The following is a 16,869-nucleotide window of genomic DNA, read 5'->3' as shown; positions in this document are numbered from 1 at the left end:
GAGCAAAGAGGCTGCACCAAAAAGAGGCGGTGAGATGCGAAACGCTCCAAGCCAAAGAGGAGAGGTACTCGGCAAGGAAACCAGCTTTGGAGAGACGCGCTGAAAGGAGGGAGACGGCCCCACCCCAAGAAGAGGAGCAGGTGTGCCGAACCAGCGCGTGACGTCTACCGCAGTGGAGACACGACGGAGGGTTTCCCGCCAAAACCGCGAGGAATTGCGAACTGCGGCCTCCCGACTTTGCCTCCCTCTCAAGCAATCCACCTCAAGCCTTACCTGCCTGCATTATCCCCTGTGTAAGTGTGAACGTCCTGTCCTACTCATTGTCTTGGAGTTAAGTAAAAATGAATAGTGTAAGTTAACGATTCGCTGTGTTACTGCTTCTTCCATCCATTGCTTGTGTGTGTATAATAAAATCTGTTCTTCCTCCGTATTCTTCTTCTTCTTCTTTTTCATTCTCTTTCGGTCGCTTTAGAGATTTCCCGATTGAATATCTGTGGGGCGATCTGGTCAACGTCGGGTGGAATCGGGTTTTAATCGGGGAGTAACTGTTCGGACGCGGTTAAATACACCACCGCTCGGTCAATATAACATCTAAAAGCTGCGTCTGTAACATTTGGTGTCGAGGAGTTGGATTCGGACCTGGGACTAAATTTGTTAGGCCCAAATTTTGGAACACCAATTGTACCATTAGGGTAACAATTGGTGTTGGGAAGTAGAATTCGATCCGGAGCGCGTTTAACGCGCTCGAAATTATAACGGCGAAATTTGATTTTGTTTTACAAAAATATAAAACCCGAATTTTGAGATCGCGCCATGGACAATCAAGGCGATCGGATGTCGGTGGGGGAAATAGACGGGTTAGGGGTAACCCAGGACTTAGGGAAAGAAAGGGAGGAGGAGAGCAATGAGGAGGCGGTTGAGGGGGTATCAGACGCACAAAATGGCGCCTCGCACATGGCCACGGCGTCCACGCCCGCGACCGTAGTAGCGCCGCTGGTAGATTTGGACCTTTTTTTCATACAAATGAAGGCCCTTATGGCCCAGAATAGCGAGAAAATGAGGGAGGAAATGAGGGTAATGGGAAACCAATTAGGGGTAATGGGGAACCGGATGGATGCTCAGGGTGAGCGATTGGAGGGCCAAATGGGGGTAATGGGAAACCGGATGGATGCTCAGGGTGAGCGATTGGAGGGCCAAATGGGGGTAATGGGAAACCAAATGGGGGTAATGAGGGACGAAGCGAGGGGTACCGGTGAGGATTTAGACAAGAAATTTGGGAAGTTCGACAATAATTTTGAGGGGTTAGACAACGGGATAAAAGAGGTAAAGAATGGGTTAACGGGGGTGGAAAACAGAATGGCTGCCCAGGAGAATCAGTTAGAGGGGGTGAAAAATGGGTTAATGGGGTTAGAAAATAGGATGGAGGACAAATTGCGGGAAATAGGGGAACAATCTGCCAGGGAAATCAAACAAATGGGAGAGCAGATAGAGGAGGTGAAAATCGGGGTAGAAACCAAACTGGATGCTCAGAGGGATGAATTGGGACAGATGAGGGTGGCATCTACAAAAGAGATGGAGGAAATACGACGAGGGGTAAGTGAGGAGGTTTCGGGGCTGCGCGAGGAGGTAAAGCGAGGTGAGAAGCGTATGGAGAAAGAGGTGAGAAATAATACGGCTAAGTTACAAGGGGGAATAGAAGATCTGACGAAGGGAGTAGAACAGCTGACAGAGGGACAAACGAAGTTAGTGGAGCAGGTTCAAAGGAACACTGCAGTACTCGGAGGGTTAAAGGCGACACAAAAAGAAATTAAAAACGAATTAATAGCGACACAGAGGCAATGTCAGATGGTACGGGAGGAACTGACAATGAGGGTGGAGGAGGTGACAGAAGTGATGGAGACGAAGGACCGAGAGGTGAGGACGCACATCGAAACGGTTAAGGTAGCCTGAGAGGACGAACTTGAGGAGACGCACCGAGAAATAAAAGAGGTTAAACAAAAATTAGAGGAAGTGGAAGAAGAGGTGAGTGAAATTAAGAAGAGACGGACAGAAACTAAGAGAGAAATAAAGGAAGAGATAGCGGAATATGTGCAAGGTCGGTGCTCAACTCATAATGTGATGCTCACTAACCAAATAAAGAGTTTGCAGGTGGCAAAGGAGGTGCGGAGACGAAGTACGGAGGTGAGTGGCAATGTATATGATGTGAGGAAAGCTTCAGTCGGCTTGGGGATTGGTTTGGATCCGGGTGTTCGTGAAAGGCCGTTGGTGAAGTGTGTGACAGGTCAGGTGTGCGAAAAAAGAGGTGTGCGAGAATGTCCGACCAGGGGGTGTGTGAGGAAAAAGTGCACGCCGAGGAGTGAGTGTGCCGTCAAGAGTGAGTTGGTCGAAGCGCGTGTGCGAGGGGGTACATGGAAGCGCGGTGTGGTGAGTGTTACGGAGGAAGTAACGAGAGAGTGTACACCTGTGGCGAGTGTTACAGAGGATGTAACGAGAGAGTGTACACCTGTGGTGAGTGTTACAGAGGATGTAACGAGGAAGTGTACGCCTGTGGTGAGTGTTACAGAGGATGTAACGGGAGGGTGTGCGCGAGAAAGGTGTGTAACGGACGGGTGCATGAGGAAAGAGTGTGCCGTCGAGAGTAAGGGTGAGTGCGCTGTCAAGAGTGGAGGTGAGAGTAGTGAGAGTGAAACGGAGCGTGAGTTGGTTGTGACAGGTGAGCAAGGATGTACACCTGGAATGGAAGGATGCACACCTGGAATGGTAGAGCGTGTGTGGGAAGGCACATTTGAGTTGGTAGTGAGGCACGTGGTTGGGTGTGCGAATGAGAGCACACCTGTGATTGTCACAGAGGAAGTGACCGAGGAGGGGGCGCGAAGAGGTGTGTTGGTGAGGTGTGCGACCAACGAATGTGTGCCAAAGTGTTCCGTGGTCAGGTGTGTGACCAAGTCGGCGAGCGGAATGAGTGTACCGAAGTGTGTAAGGAAAGGTACGAGGAGAATGGGAACAGCTGCATGTATGAGCAAGAAAGGGGTAGCGTATGCATGTAAGCGTCCAGGTGAAGCGTCGACGGTAACCGGTTTAGCGGTTAGGGCGACTTATAGCCGAATCGGGCCCTCGGTGCGCGTCGGGCAGCTTCGCGTGCCGCGAGGACCAGCGGGGATCCGAACCACGGCGGTTTCGAAAGAACCGCCGTACGCGACCCACGCTGTGCCTCGCTTGGAACGGCCGCGGCCGGGCTCCACTAGGCGGAGCGGGCAGCTGGATAGGAAGGGTCGTTATGGCGACCAGGTTTTGTTGAGACGTGCCGGCAGGTCGAGATCGGGACATTGGATGGCTCCACGCCGAGGTGGTGCGTGGGATCTCGGCCCGGGTAAGCCCCCGCCCCTGCCCCGAATGCGGGACGCATCCAGCCGCCGGCACAAAAGAATCCGCGTTCATTGCTCGGCTGTACGAAGCCGGGCTGTAGACGTGAATTGGCGCACCGAGAGGATGTAATAAGTAGACGGGTGATGGTAATAGTGATAGTGAATTGATACGAAATTTCGAAAAGTGAGTAGAATTGGCAGTAAATGGAAAATTTTTGAATTGGTTGGAATCTGGACGAACAAAATTGATAGTGAGAGACCCCCGATGTGGTGGGATGGCAAATCCACCATCCCTCACAGGTGGGGCAAATGCGCAATAGCTTATGGGGTGTATGGCAGTGAAAACTAGCCCGGGTGGGTTAGGATATTGATAGGGATCTAGCGAAGATGACATTAGGTAACGTTAAGTTTAGTTAGTGACTGATACCTGTAGTGGGGACGCAGGTAGATTAGTGTGGATTATAATGACGTGGGAGCGCAATAGTTTAAAGGGACGACTGGGAAGCGCAAGTTTCAGAGGGGAGTAGTTAGCTGAGATGATGCTGTGTGTGTGAGGATTGAACAGGTGAGAATGGAACAGGTGTGATTGCACAGGTGTGCAACTGAACAGGTGTGTGGAGCAGTGTATGAGGGAGTAGTGGTGATTGCGTGTTGTGTTGACCAAATGGTCCAGGAAGAAAGGAGGGTGCAGGTGGCACCAGGTGTGAGGGCACAGGTGTGCAACAACAGGTGTATGTGGCTGTGTGGAATCAATGGTAGTGTGGAATATCTGGAGTATTGGAATGGATGGTCGTGGAGTGAGAATGGTGGAAATTGTGGAGTGGAGTGGATGGTGCGAAGGTGTGAATGGGGGAAGAGTGGACCCCCATCACGGATACCCGGGGCGGGTAGTGTAAGTGTTAGGTAGAGGGTACAGGTAAATTGTGGTTGGATATTGGCATCTGTGGTGCGGATGCAGAATGGTATGTGGATGGGTGCATTAGTGTTGTGGAAATGGCTGGGCGTGTAGCCTGTTAGTGTGTGTAGTTGGTTTGGGCACTCCACCACTGTGAGGATGTCGGCCAGGTGAGGCCGCAGGTGGGCTCTGGGAGCCGGTAGTAGTTGTTGTGGATGGGGCCTGAGGATCCGGAGGCCGGACCCGGGTGGCCCAGTGCCAGAGGGCACCATGGGGTGACAGAGCCAGGAGAGGGGCTGTCCCCAGTTAGTTAGGTTAGGGTGAGGAGCTAGGTAAGCTCGGGTGGCAACTACAGTGGTGGAGGTGTGCAGGTGGGTAGACCTGTTGGGAGAGCTAGACGTCGCAGCCCAGAAATTGTGCGAGAGCACCGGGAGATGAATCGGGGGAGTGAGACCCCAAATTGAGAAGCACCACAGTTGGTCAATGGGAATTGGTTATTAGAACCCATAGTGTAAGTTGGCCAATGGATTGGCAGGGAAAGACCCCGGGTAGTGTAAAGTGTGTTAAAGTCATTTAGAAAATAGTTAGGATGAAGGATCTCCTCGCACCATCTGCATCCACTCACCTGAGGTGACAGGTACTCCACACCATGCCATGTTTTGATTATTTTTTATGATGCAAATGTTTGGATTGTGAGACGCATCATGACGTGGGTGTGACATTGTGCGTAATTCCATCTCTCCCTCCTTATGAGGATTGATGATGAATTGGTGATGGCAAATTTTGAAGTAAAGGGATTGTGGAGACGAATTTGGTATAGGGGAAATATGGGGGAGACGTGACAGTAGTGACGAATTTGTAAATGGGTATATTTTTTGTACAAATGGGGTAAGGGTAGGGTAGGTGACAGGGGGGTGACGTACGGTAGTGACGAGCTTTCTCACTTCGCCCTCCGTACGCATTTCGCCTTGCATTGCCTTATTGACGTGCACCCTTGTGACCTTACCCCTCGCTCAATTGTCTTTCTTTTGTCTCCCACATGACCTGTGCGCCATTGGGTGCCGAGGGGAGCGTGCGTGAGGTGGCCATTGTGCGCCCGAGATTCCCAGAACCAGCATGCATTGCGTTGATGTACCACTGTATGGACCGCTGTTCTGCGGCCAAGTACCACTTGATGGACCCCAGGTTCTGGGGCAGGGCACCTCTGTTGGAGACCGGCCATAGTGGCCAGGGAATCTTGCTTGCGGACCTCGGTAAGGTGGCACCTATGCCAAACAGGTGGACCACCCTTAGTTGGCCCCTGCGGCCCTAAATAAAAATGGACACAAGTTGTGCTTTTTATTATTTCCAACTAGGCCGCATGAAGCCAGAAGACGTCGGGAAGAACATCGGCCCAGCAGAGAAAGAGAAGACCACCACCAGTTGTTTTGTTGTGTTTATTATGAACCATGGTGACTGCGCACCGGATGGTGCTTTGTGGTGCTTTGTGGTGTTTGGTGCTTTTGGGTGCTTTGGTGGTACTGGTACTGGTGCATCGATGCAATGCGTGCTGTCTCCTCCCTCCCAACAGGAATTTCTTTCTCTTGTTCCCTAAAAAGAAAAAAGAAAAGAAAAACACAGGTCCTGGGTTGCGTTGTAAATAAGAAATCACGTCATTGTAAATAATGCTCCCCACCGTAAATGTATAGTTTGAGAATAATTCCGTAATTCGGTTAGCTGTGGGCTTGAGTCTGTTAGACAGGGTGCAATGCAATAGGGGGACATACTTATTTGTGTTTTAAGATTGTCACACTCAGGGTCAGGTTAATTGTAGAGGGAATTACACCTACGTGTCACACTAAGTTAAAGTTTAATAGGCCCGAGCACGGGCCTGAAGAAAGGAGGGTGCAGTGTAACGATTTTGAGAAGTGTGTAACGAATTTGAGAAGTGTAACGGTTTTTGAGAAGTGTAACAATTTTGGAGGAAGTGTAACGAATGTGAAAACGTTACAATGTGAACGTTACAAAAGTACGGTAACACCCTGTTAATGTAAATAATGGTCGCAGTCGGCCTCCTAGTTAATTCCATGAAACTTACACGCAGGTCACGATATATCTTTTAAATAGTGTATTTCCTTATTCCATGTAGGCTAAGTATGTGTTTCCCACTAGATTGACTTTGCATTGTATCAAACAAAATAAGCGTAGGCCCTTCCAATTTCCCCAAACATCTCCGCTCTCCAAAGTTCCTTTCAAAAGGGTGGGAGTTGTTTTCAATCCCGCAGGCCGCCATTGCCCATGTGCTTTGAGTCGGAGAAGAAAGGCGTGTCTCCACCTCATCATAAGAGGGAAGGAGTGAACCAGCCCTAAACAGCCAATCAGCACCGCGGTGAGTGACCCGGTAGGCGTGCCCTCGGAGCCGGCGGCTTGATTTCGCCCGAGGTGATAAAAGGGACTGTAAGGGACTGCTTTGAGAGATGACCCTGGGAGAGGAGCAAAGAGGCTGCACCAAAAAGAGGCGGTGAGATGCGAAACGCTCCAAGCCAAAGAGGAGAGGTACTCGGCAAGGAAACCAGCTTTGGAGAGACGCGCTGAAAGGAGGGAGACGGCCCCACCCTAAGAAGAGGAGCAGGTGTGCCGAACCAGCGCGTGACGTCTACCGCAGTGGAGACATGACGGAGGGTTTCCCGCCAAAACCGCGAGGAATTGCGAACTGCGGCCTCCCGACTTTGCCTCCCTCTCAAGCAATCCACCTCAAGCCTTACCTGCCTGCATTATCCCCTGTGTAAGTGTGAACGTCCTGTCCTACTCATTGTCTTGGGGTTAAGTAAAAATGAATAGTGTAAGTTAACGATTCGCTGTGTTACTGCTTCTTCCATCCATTGCTTGTGTGTGTATAATAAAATCTGTTCTTCCTCCGTATTCTTCTTCTTCTTCTTTTTCATTCTCTTTCGGTCGCTTTAGAGATTTCCCGATTGAATATCTGTGGGGCGATCTGGTCAACGTCGGGTGGAATCGGGTTTTAATCGGGGAGTAACTGTTCGGACGCGGTTAAATACACCACCGCTCGGTCAATATAACATCTAAAAGTCGCGTCTGTAACAATATATATTAGGGTGGTGCTCAAAATAATTTTTTAAATTATTTACTGGGACATGGCTTTATGTTGTTCCTTTTGTTCCAAAATGAAAAGACACCAAATATGAAAGCAATCTGATTTTATTTAGGGGTGCCACATCAGCCTTCAAACTAAAGGTGTCTACAAAACTTTTCTATATATGGATCGAAAGCAAAACCAGAAGTTTGTTTTATGAAAATCCACCCTCCACTCACTTTCTTTGTATTCTAGCAAACACAAGTTACACAAATACAAGTTAGCAAAATAGCTGCACAAATAGCACTATATTGCTATGAAAACTCAAATTCAATGATAACAATCCAAATGTTCAGTTCATAAAATGAAGAGACACCATATCACATAATATTAAAAAACCCAAATATAATGAGAAATGTAACTCCTATTTCTGGGCCTGTTTCACCACTGTTGCCTTCTTGGCATCGGGGTACATCTTCCTGTGAGCAGCAACAACTTGGAGCAGAGCTTGCTTTTGCTCTTCATCCTTTGTAAGGAGCTTATTGTAGTCTTGTATCAATGCGACACCCCTTTCTGCCCTGTCGTTCACCACGACTACGCCACTGGTGGCTTTCTTTGCTTCCTGAAAGCTGGTTTCTTGCTCCCATGAACCAGGATCCTTATCCATCCAATCAGTTGGGGTCCCTAGGATGCTGAAGAAATGCTTGGTGTGTTTTGTTATGAGGCCAGCGATTGACAGGGCGGTTCCTCGTTTGATAGCTGGTCTCTTTGGAGAGGGGTTTTCACCGTCATTTTTCAATGCTTCAATCATATTGATCTTGCTTTCTTTGTCAATTCTGGTGTCAAAGAATGCAAATGCCACTAGTACTGGGCTCATGTACCACGTGTGGCGGCCAAGTGCCTTCAAGGCTGCCTGAGCCATCTTCTGATTGATTTGTTCAAACTTTTCCAACTTCTTGAAGAGGTTAATGTCATTCAGGGGAGCCTCAATAGCTTGTGGAGCCCGAAACCAAGCCTGTACATACACAAGGCAGACAAAAATGTTGAAGGCTCGGAGTTCTCTCGCCTCTCGAAGTGTCAAGTGGAACTCTGACCGAAACATGAACACCTGTAGTGAATATAGTGCTTTTGCCATCCATCTGGCTCTGTGCATTGCTCCTGGAGCCATGATCCGGATTCCACGAGGTGGGATTCCTCCCATGTAGATGACAGTCAGTTCTAGGAGTTCACGATAATCATCTCGTGGCTGCTGATCTTTCAAACACACAAGAACGTTTTTGCTTCCAACACAGTGTCTACAGATCCCATTGAAGCCTTCCTCTCTGAGAATTGATCGTGAAGAAACTTCCTGTCCTCGGGGTTGGTGATTATGGCCTCCGAATCTGCATGCCTAAGATCAAACGTCTTCTCCAAGGAGGCCTTGAAGGATGCTTCCTTTTTCTCTTGGGTCGCACCACCCCGCTTTGCACCTTTTTGGAGGCTCCTCCATTCTTCATATAGCCTCTCCAAACGATGGATGCAGTGCTGCTTCGTCGTTGTAGGTAGGTGAGCTTTTTCCCAGAACTTCACAACCTCTTCAATGGTGAGGGTTGCACTCTCCCGGGCAGTGCGATTCTCCTTCTTCAGGTGATGGAAAAACAGGACAAGAGATTGATGCACAGTCGGGAGCTTGGCACCTTTGATGGCATCTCCAGAAGTGGACCCAATGAGATACACATTATCCTGAGCCCGAGTTTTCAATGAAACACTGGTACTAGCACATGCCATATCTGCAAAATAAGCAAGAATGTGGGTAAAATCCTGTTAATTCTTACTCCACAGGGTCACTCTCTACAAAAGAGCCACAGTCAATAAGTTAGGCCTACATATTACACACTAAAAAAGCGTACCCCTGACCCCGGGAACCTGTACAAAACATGCATGAAAATTGCCCAGATAGTGATCATAGGAAGTCTCAAAACTGTATGTATAATATATTGTATATATATAATGTATAATGTGTATTTATGTATATGTATTATTTAATGTATATTTACTATATATTTATTTTTAATATTATATTTAATGTATATATATATAATTATGTATTTATTTTGTGTATATACAGCCCAAAAAATGGGAATTCCTATTTTTGCATGGGGGAAAATTCATCACTGATATTAGGCTAGGTGGCACCCCAAAATATTGTAACGATTTTGAGAAGTGTGTAACGAATTTGAGAAGTGTGTAACGAATTTGAGAAGTGTAACAATTTTGGAGGAAGTGTAACGAAGTGGAAACGTTACAATGTGAACGTTACAAACGTACGGTACCACCCTGTAATGTAAATAATGGTCGCAGTCAGCGTCCTAGTTAAATTGCATGAAAAGTACACGCAGGCCACGATATATCTTTTAAATAGTGTATTTCCTTATTCCATGTAGGCTAAGTATGTGTTTTCCCACTAGATTGACTTTGCATTGTATCAAACAAAATAAGCGTAGGCCCTTCCAATTTCCCCAAAACCTCCCTTCCATTTGCCTTCCGCATTTTGGTCGGTTTTTCTCTTCAACCACCTTTGGCCACGAGGTAAGGTTGGAGAAGAAAGGCGTGTCTCCACCTCGTCAGAAGAGGGAAGGAGTGAACCGGCCCTAACAGCCAATCAACACCGCGGTGATCGACCCGGTAGGCGTGCCCTCGGAGCCGGCGGCTTGATTTCGGCCGAGGTGATAAAAGCGACTGTAAGGGACTGCTTTGCGAGATGACTGGAGATGAGCTGGAGATGACCCTGGGAGAGGAGCAAAGAGGCTGCACCAAAGAGAGGCGGTGAGATGCGAAACGCTCCAAGCCAAAGAGGAGAGGTACTCGGCAAGGAAACCAGCTTTGGAGAGACGCGCTGAAAGGAGAGAGACGGCCCCACCCCAAGAAAAGGAGCAGGTGTGCCGAACCAGCGCGTGGCGTCTCCCGCAGTGGATACGCGACGGAGGGTTTCCCGCCAAAACCGCGAGGAATTGCGAACGGCGGCCTCCCGACCTTGCCTCCATCTCAAGCCTTACCTGCCTGCATTATCCCCTGTGTAAGTGTGAACGTCCTGTCCTGCTCGTTTGTCTTGGGGCTAAGTAAAAATGAATAGTGTAAGTTAAGGATTCGCTGTGTCACTGTTTCTTCCATCCTTTGCTTGTGTGTGTATAATAAATCTGTTCTTCCTCCGTATTCTTCTTCTTCTTTTTCATTCTCTTGCGATCGCTTTAGAGATTTCCCGATTGAATATCCGTGGGGCGATCTGGTCAACGTCGGGTGAAATCGGGTTTTAATCGGGGAGTAACTGTTCGGACGCGGTTAAATACACCACCGCTCGGTCAATATAACATCTAAAAGCCGCGTCTGTAACAATATTATTGGATTCCATTCAAATTTGGTGTGGTTTCCTTTGACACCAAAAGGAACAAAAATAGACCATGGCCCGGAGAACATCTGCATTTTGATTTTTTGAAGCCCACCATAATATATATATATATATATAATACCAGCCGAAAGCACCCGGCATTGCCCAGGTTCTTGTTGAATGAATTTACTACTATAATTCAGCTTTTACTCACGGCTGTAGAAGATTGACTACTATAATTCAGCTCAGCTTTTAATTGCGAAATGGGCCCAGCCCGGCCGAAGTGGCCTCGACCGGCCTCGCCACCTAGCCTACAACCTTCCCGGGCCCGTCCCGACATTTTTAGTTCTTTTTGAATGAATTTAGTACTATAATTCAGCTTTTACTCGCGGCCATAGTAGATTGACTACTATAACTCAGCTCAGCTTTTAATTGCGAAATGGGCCCAGCCCGGCTGAGGTGGGCCTCGCCACCGAGCCTATAACCTTCCCGGGGCCCATCCCGACATTTTTTGTTTTAGAGGTTTCCTCCTATCTTTCACCATTCGGGAGATTAGCTCGTGCAGACAAACAAACAAACAAAAACTTTCTTTTATATATATACAGTCACGTGAAAAAGTAAGTACACCCCATGTAAAGTTTTGACTTTTTCAACATATTTCAACATACAGCTATTTGATCTTCATTTCAACAAAATTGATAGATAAAGGTGATATAATATAAAAAATATCATGAAACATTTACATTTTGTACTCCATTGTATAATTTAAATAAACATAAATGCAAATTTCGCATGTGGAAAAGTAAGTACACCCTTGGCTCTAATAGGTGGTATTGCCCCCTTTGGCAGAAACAACCTCAAGTAGGCGTTTCTTAAAACTGTCTACCAGTCTCTGGCATCGACTGGGTGAAATTTTTGCCCACTCCTCCAAGCAGAATTCTTTCAACTGTGCGATGTTTGAGGGGTTTCTTGCATGCACAGCTCGTTTCAAATCCCCCCACAACATCTCGATGGGATTTAGATCCGGGCTTTGACTTGGCCATTCCAGAACCCTCCATTTCTTTCTTTTCAGCCATTCCTTGGTGGATTTACTGGTATGTTTAAGGTCATTGTCATGTTGCAAGGTCCACCTTCGGTTGAGCTTCAACTTTCTGACAGATGGCCTCACATTATGGTCAAGCACCCTCTGGTACAATGAAGAATTCATAGTGGATTCTATGATGGTGAGCTGCCCAGGCCCTGATGCAGCAAAGCTGCCCCAAACCATAATATTTCCACCACCATGCTTTACAGTTGGTATCAGGTTCTTGTGGTCAAATGCTGTCTTTGGTTTTCGCCAAACATGTCTTCTGGTACTGTGGCCAAATAGCTCTACCTTTGACTCATCTGTCCAGAGCACATTGTTCCAGAAGTGCTGGTCTTTGCCTAGGTGTTCATTGGCAAACTTTATTCTTGCCCTGATGTTCTTTCTGGACAGCAAAGGTTTCCTCCTGGCACACCTCCCATGTAGATCAAATTTGTGCAGCCTCTTTCTAATGGTAGACTCGTGCACTTTGACATCAACAGTGGCAAGAGCTACCTGTAGGTCCCGTGATGACATTCTGGGGTTCTTAGCGACTTCTTTCAGCATCTTGCGGTCTGCTCTCGGGCTGAACTTGCTGGGGCGGCCTGGCCTGAACAAGTTGGCAGTTGTTTGGAAACTTCTCCACTTATAGATGATCTTCCGGACAGTCGAATGATTGATTTCAAATTGTTTGGAGATCTTTTTAAATCCCTTCCCAGACTCGTAGGCATCTATAACCTTCTTTGTGAAGGCCTCAGAGAGCTCTTTTGATCTAGGCATGGTGACGCTGCAAACTTCAACAACAAAGAGCAAACCAAACTAAATGTCTGAGGTTTAAATAAGACAGGTTCCTCCAAGATCCTCTCTTACGATGTTCTAATCATATGCACCTGAGCTGGTGCACCTGATTCTAATTTTAGGTATTTGAAGTAGTGATAAATGTAGGGGGGTACTTACTTTTCCACATGCAAAATTTGCATTTATGTTTATATAAATTATACAATGGACTACAAAATGTAAATGTTTCATGATATTTGTTATATTATATCACCTTTATCTATCGATATTGTTGAAATGAAGATCAAGTAGCTGTTTGTTGAAATATGTTGAAAAAGTCAAAACTTTACATGGGGTGTACTTACTTTTTCACGTGACTGTAGATATATCGCTTATAGGGAGTGTTGTGGTGCCCACTCCAACCACGAAATGGATCACCAACGACTTCAGACTGTAACAATGAAATTTATTGAGTACGTGCACGGAGAGAAATGTAATCATATAAAATGAGAATACATGAAGTATCCCTACAAATCTCTAAAAGTCGAGTGTCGAATCAGTGGTATTTATACCCAGCCAGGAAAATGTTGAAAGGAACACACAGCATGTGAGCTTTCCTGATAAGGATGTGGGTTGGCGACGTGGCAATTCAACTCCTGGAAATGACCCCTCCCCACCTCCTTGCATAAACAGAGTTGAAAAGTTCAGCAAATGCCCTAATCCAATCAGCCATGGTTCCATTAACTCCACCCCAAATCTTCCCTCGTAACAAAGCAAATCCCAACCCAGAACGGTTCTTCGTCCAATCAGCATGAAGGTCACATAAAAGCCCACAAACCCACAGGTCAGCAAGTAAGACACAATAGCAATTGCAGCTGGACCCAGAATGCAGTTCACTTTCCCTCGTGATCAACTACCCATAAGGCTTTTTGCTTTCTCTTGTTCAGGATTGGACAGAAATGACAATTACCCTTTGTAAAGCTTCTACACATGGCGATTGTGAATACAACAGCCCCAAAGATCTCTGATTTCGCAATGCTGTAAGCAACAATATGGCGGCCGTATGATTTTTCAGGTTCTGGGTAGCATCAGGCAAATTGTCCAACCAATGGATGTAAGAAATGTAACACATTTATGGATGGAAAAAAAACGTAGTGTTACGTTTATAGGGGGTAGGCAATACCTTCGTCCAAATAGAATTGTATAGATTAGTGTGCTCCGACTGTCATGAAGAATAAGAAACCTCAATGTATCATAAGTAGGAAATTTGTGCAGACTACTATAATTATCATCGTCCACGTGAGAGGGGTGGGGTTTGTTAATTAGCGAGGGATTATGGGTAATTAATCCCCTGTATGTAATTGGCTCTGTAACATATTCCTGTGCTCCTTATTATACCGCACTACAGACACCTAGTAAGAAATCGGCCATTAACCAAACTAATTAAAAACCAACCAGAAACCAGGCATCAAGCACTATTGCTGATAACACCGACTTGGTGAGCGCAGAGGCACAAAAGGTCCGGAAAGCCACGCCCCGAAGAGCAGTGATTAGCAGGGATTTGATTGGCACAGAGATTGGTAAGATGAGGCTCGCTGATAGGAGCAGAGACGGAGACGTCGTGGGATGACGTCAGAGCCTCAAGTACAAAATAGGTGGAATGGGGGACATTTTCTCTCTTGGATCCGGACTTTGTTGGTGAACGGTTGCCCAAAAGCTCTCTCTGAGCATTGACATTTATCTCTCTCAGCATCGACGTCCTCTTGGTTCTTCTCGTTCTGGACCCCATAGCGAATGGTCGCACTTTGCTCTCTTGTGTAAGGAGGATTCATCGCGGGCGGTCGTATTCCGACATCTTGATAATGGTTGTGAGGAGGCAGAACTGCAGGCCGGGAACTGCGGTTTTCCGTACAGAGATCGTGAGGACAGGCGCAGCTGGAAGAGCGAGCTGCACGCCAAGGCCGTTCTCCTTGCACACGGAGCCAGGAGTGAGTGGACCGTGCGTGAGGCCTAGTTCTCGCCCACGAACGCATTTTACCGCCAAGGCCCTAGACGATTTTTGATGATTCCTGATGAGATACACCAGCAGCTTAGAGCTAAGTGCCACAAACCACACATATTTATTTTCCAATTATTTTATCCTTTGTCTGTTTACGGGTCTGTGTGGGAGCGCTCCAGTTAGGAATTTATTTTTATCGTGCTTTCCTTGTTACCGGCATTTCTTCCATTAAACCTGTTTATTTGTACATTTTAATTCCGTCTTAGTTTGATTTAATTTATCCAGGTGTGGAGAAGTCGGGTGGAAGCCGTACAGGTAAGTTCGTCATCCCCTTTTCCCTCGCATGTAACGAATACCGCCGTATTGAATTGAACGCCTCGGAGTTAAAGCTCGCTTGGTCTTCCGTGTCACCCTGCGGTGTTCACCACGCAGGGTAGTCACACAACAATATAATATGGATTTGTTTTAATGTTTGGGCCGAACTGCACATGTTTATCTGCTGTTGCTAAAGTACAGATTCCACAAAAGCTTTAATCTACAGCTGGTGGACAAAAACAGGGAAACACCAATGTAAAGTCACTTAATGGGGTGTTGGGTCACCATGTGCGCCCAGGCCAGTACGTTCAGGTGTACAGGAGGGATGCGCCACCATTCTTCCACGAGAAAGTCAATCAACTCGCACCTGTTTGATGGAGGTGGAAAATGCTGTCTCAGGCGTCATTTCAGAATATCCCATAAATGCTTCATTGGGTTCAGATCTGGTGACTGAGAAGGCCATGACATATTGATAACATCAGTATCATGCTCATCAAACCATAGGGCGACCACACGTGCTCTGTGGATGGGGGCATTGTCATCCTGGAAAACACCCTTCCTGGCAGGAATTAAATGCTGCAATGGGGTGAAGATGATCACTCAAGACCATTAGGTAGCGATTGGCATTGACCTTGCCTTCGTAGGGAATGACTGCACCCAAACCATGGCAGGAAAATTCACACCACAACATTACAGAACCCCCAGAACCCTTCACTGATGACCAGGCACTCAGGGTTGTAAAGTTATTTAGGTGGCGCCACACGTGCACTCATCCGTTTGTCGAGAACACGGCGAAGGATGATTCATCTGACCATATCACATTTATCCACTGCTCGGTAGTCCATTACCTGTGCTCTTTGCACCACTGGATCACAAACATGCTTGCCAGGTGTGATAAGCAGTTTGTGCACTACTTTGCCTTGCGTGTCAAATTAATGCACCAATCCTGGAGTATACGCTTCTGCCAACTGTTGCCCTTTACTGATGATGTCTTTCCCTCGGAGTTCCATGCCGACATCAGCTAAGACACCTTTGCTCGTGAAACATCAGCAAATTGAGCTACCTTTATCTCAGAAGCTCCTGCCAAACACACCGGAACAATCGCCCGTCTTGCAAAAAGTCACAGAGGTCTCCTCTTGCAGCCATGCTCGCCATCATTATAGGAAATCAGGCCTGTGCAGCATTTTTATACATGACTCTAGGCATGCTTGGATGGGATTTGCTTCATTAACACATGGGCCACACCTTTGTGGAAGCCATTTTTTTTATTTATTATACTTGGTGTCTCTCATTTACACAGGTGTTGCCATTTTTGACGCATATCTTAGTAAAACTTGTGCAACAAAAAACTCAAATTAATAAATCGCAAAATCTGAGCTCACCGTTGCCTGCCTTCTTCTGTAATAAATCTTCCAAACTACTCTTGCAATTTCTTTGTGGGTGACCTGCTTCGATGACTTCCATGATGGTTGTTTTGTGCACAGTCGACGCCCACATGATGCTGCATGTTTTATTTGCTGCTTGACACGTCACGTCCTCTAAACGGAGATGTGCGTGTGCAATTTGCTTCTTTTTCTTTATTGATCAAATATCGAAACATGAAGCCAGGTGTTGGTTGGCTTAACTGTTAAGGTGGCATGAGATCTTAGGCTCCTGAGTTTGAGCCCTTGCCAGGTCTTCAAGATTATTGGAATCTCCAACGATGAAGCTCAGTCTATGGGTCTATCACTTCACCATTGTAGACAGGTCGGTGATCTCTCTGACTTCCACCACCTTCTTTCTGGTATTGTTTCTGGTATTGTTTCTGGTATATAGGTGCCTCCATTATGACGTCATAATTTGACAAGTACAAAACTTCATCCGTTCAAGATGAAATTTCTTGAGCGTCATCTAGGGATAAATGGGTGGATAAAAAATAATGATGACGTTGTCGGTCACGTGGTTCCGCCGCCATATTTGTTTTAACACAAAAGCCTTAAAAACCACTAAAATCACATCCTGGCGAGAGTCTGCAATCC

At 46.7% G+C, this 16,869-nt stretch overlaps 1 protein-coding gene across 1 annotated transcript in view; it reads right to left on the bottom strand.

Annotated features, from left to right (window-relative positions):
- Positions 1-7,443: 7,443 nt before the first annotated feature.
- The window catches only part of LOC144893348 (uncharacterized), a 17,550-nt gene continuing 8,124 nt past the window's right edge, over positions 7,444-16,869 (bottom strand). The window contains exon 3 of the mRNA XM_078783890.1: positions 7,444-9,102. Coding sequence (XP_078640016.1) covers positions 8,591-9,102 — 512 coding nt within the window. The 3' untranslated portion in view covers positions 7,444-8,590. The remainder of the gene's footprint in view (positions 9,103-16,869) is intronic.

This window comes from Myxine glutinosa, chromosome 8, assembly GCF_964187855.1.
Source record: "Myxine glutinosa chromosome 8, kmMyxGlut1.1, whole genome shotgun sequence".
In the NCBI taxonomy this organism is placed as follows: Eukaryota; Metazoa; Chordata; class Myxini; order Myxiniformes; family Myxinidae; genus Myxine; species Myxine glutinosa.
Note: the sequence above shows the minus strand (reverse complement) of the source record. Positions and strands in the feature narration are given on the sequence as shown.